The 2208-nt window shown below is 32.6% G+C and overlaps 2 protein-coding genes across 2 annotated transcripts in view; both read right to left on the reverse strand.

Annotated features, from left to right (window-relative positions):
• Positions 1–6: 6 nt before the first annotated feature.
• Positions 7–2208, reverse strand: part of LOC108742654 (muscle M-line assembly protein unc-89) — a gene marked incomplete in the record, with an annotated part of 13645 nt that continues 11443 nt past the window's right edge. The window contains 1 exon segment of the mRNA XM_025974756.1: positions 7–619.
• Positions 627–2208, reverse strand: part of LOC112904544 (serine/threonine-protein kinase PRP4 homolog) — a 3910-nt gene continuing 2328 nt past the window's right edge. Inside the window, exons 4-5 of the mRNA XM_025974752.1 lie at positions 1170–1601; positions 627–745 (exon numbers count right to left, since the gene is read on the reverse strand). Coding sequence (XP_025830537.1) covers positions 636–745; positions 1170–1601 — 542 coding nt within the window. The 3' untranslated portion in view covers positions 627–635. The remainder of the gene's footprint in view (positions 746–1169; positions 1602–2208) is intronic.

The raw sequence follows: 2208 nt of genomic DNA on the forward strand, positions 1-2208 counted from the left end.
TTACTTTGCTGGCTTAAGTCTAATTTCAAAATTACCGTTTTTTCTGTCAATTTTCAAAACGTTTCCAATAGTAACTTTTCTTACAAAGTAAATTACATATTTTTCGATGTCATTTTTAATGGATAAAATAAGACCATTTTATTTATTCTAACAAAAAATTATTGCCACACAACTGTGCTCCTGCAGGTGTCAATTTCCAATACAATCCACACCCACTTACATAAAGTACGAATAATAATTAATAATAATATACACCTACATAATTAATCATTTAAAATGTATATAAAATAATAAATACTGAAATTGAAATTGCTCAAAAATCTGCAATAATCAATTATTATAGGGATCAAACAATATAGCGGACATATAATTTGCTCTGAATTTGAGAAGAGAAGAAATAATTCCCGCATTTTATATACTTTTCAATCGTTTTCGTATTCGGAGGGCGGATCGTTCTCTCATTTCATATCACTCGAACACGCAATTAAGCACACATACACACATTCGCAATATCTCTTACTTCTTTTTTTCCATCTCCCTAATTTTATTTGTAATTCCCACTTTTTCTATCATTATAGAGTATAAAAATAAAATAAGATAAAAAACAACAGTGTGAAAGNAAATTCTTATTCGTTTTATTTTCGGCCCCGCCTTGATTTTCTCACTTGCTGCTGAGGCTGCAACGCCTGCTTAGGAGGAGGTTGCTTCTGACCTTTTGAAACGGCAGCTTTTGACGTTTTGACAGCTGTAAGAAAAAATGTTTTGGTATTTAAAAATTTAACTGTTGGTTCTCTGAGAAACATTAACGAAATTGCTTTTAAATGGTCCCTTTACATTAATTTTAATCATTTTAAGTAATTTCACTGTGCTTTGTGCTCACGAAACACTGGAGAATTGAATCCGAGTCCACTTAGTTACAAGGCGAGTGTGAGTACGCTTCAGCAAAACACTTCTTTTTAATAAAATGATTAACCAAAACAAACGTCGCAGATAAAAGATTAATTTTTAACTACATCCACTCATCGAAAACTATTTAATATTAATTACTTTCACTTCAATGTTTATGTAAATATTTCCCGATTAGTAGTATAATTTGTACTGGATAAAATGATTTATGTTGGGTCGTTATTTTACATTTTAAAGAATATTTTTATTCCAAATGGACTAACCTGCTTTTGAAACTTTAGTAACTGGTACAGACACGCCAGTCCTCTTCTTCGCCATTTTAGCCAATACCTTGGCCTTCTTGGAGTCGACAGGAGTGGAAGCAGCTGATTTAGAAACACTCGCTGTCTCGTGCAATCGTCTTTTAGCCCTCTCAGCTCGGCCTCCGCTCGTGGACGGGACTCTTTTCGTCGTAGATGTGGCCGTACCGGTTGCCTTCCTTTCCACCGCCGCAGCAGTTTGTTGCTGTTGTTTTCTGGTTACTTTTTTAGCAGTAGCCTGAGCCTTCTTTTTTACTTTTGGAGTTTCAGGCAACTTCTTATCCACTCCAGCAGACGACAATTTTGCAGGTGATCTTAACGGCGACGAAGCTTTTCTCTTACTTGGTCGACGTTTCTTTTTCAGCTGGCTTTCCTCTTTGTATAATGATAGATCAACTACAACACCAAGAAATAAAAATATTATAGTAGAATGAATATTTGGGCTTAAAAATATTATATAAAAACAATCAAATACGATATGTGAATATACATTGAAATGTTACCTAGTAATGTCTGGCTTACAGAACAAACAAGTATCAAGAAAACCAAAGTAGAGAAAAAGAAAAAAATTACAAAGATTTTGTAAATACCTATTCACAAAAGAAATAAATATAAGTTCTTTTAATTAAAACGCCGTAGTCACCGTACATTAACAATTATCTGAATTGAAATAAAACGTGCGACTACGGCGACTTTTTTAATAGGTTGTATCTCAATTTAACTTAAATTTGAAGAAAATATTCCACCTGTGAGGGTGAAATAGAGGATACTTCCCGTTTTTAACCTTTTCGTTTAAGTTAGTACATATAGACCGTCTAGTTTAAGTTATTCCTAGTATTACAATTGTGTAATCCATCATAATAAACTTATGTGTACTGGTTTCAAGGAAAAAAACAATATTATGAATTAGTTTGTAAGAGTAGTTGAGATAAAGTTTATCATAAGAATTCATTACTTTATAGGTGTTTTCTGTTGGTTATTATTATTACTATTATTTAGGCTC

This window comes from Agrilus planipennis, unplaced genomic scaffold, assembly GCF_000699045.2.
Source record: "Agrilus planipennis isolate EAB-ADULT unplaced genomic scaffold, Apla_2.0 scaffold173, whole genome shotgun sequence".
NCBI lineage: Eukaryota > Metazoa > Arthropoda > Insecta > Coleoptera > Buprestidae > Agrilus > Agrilus planipennis.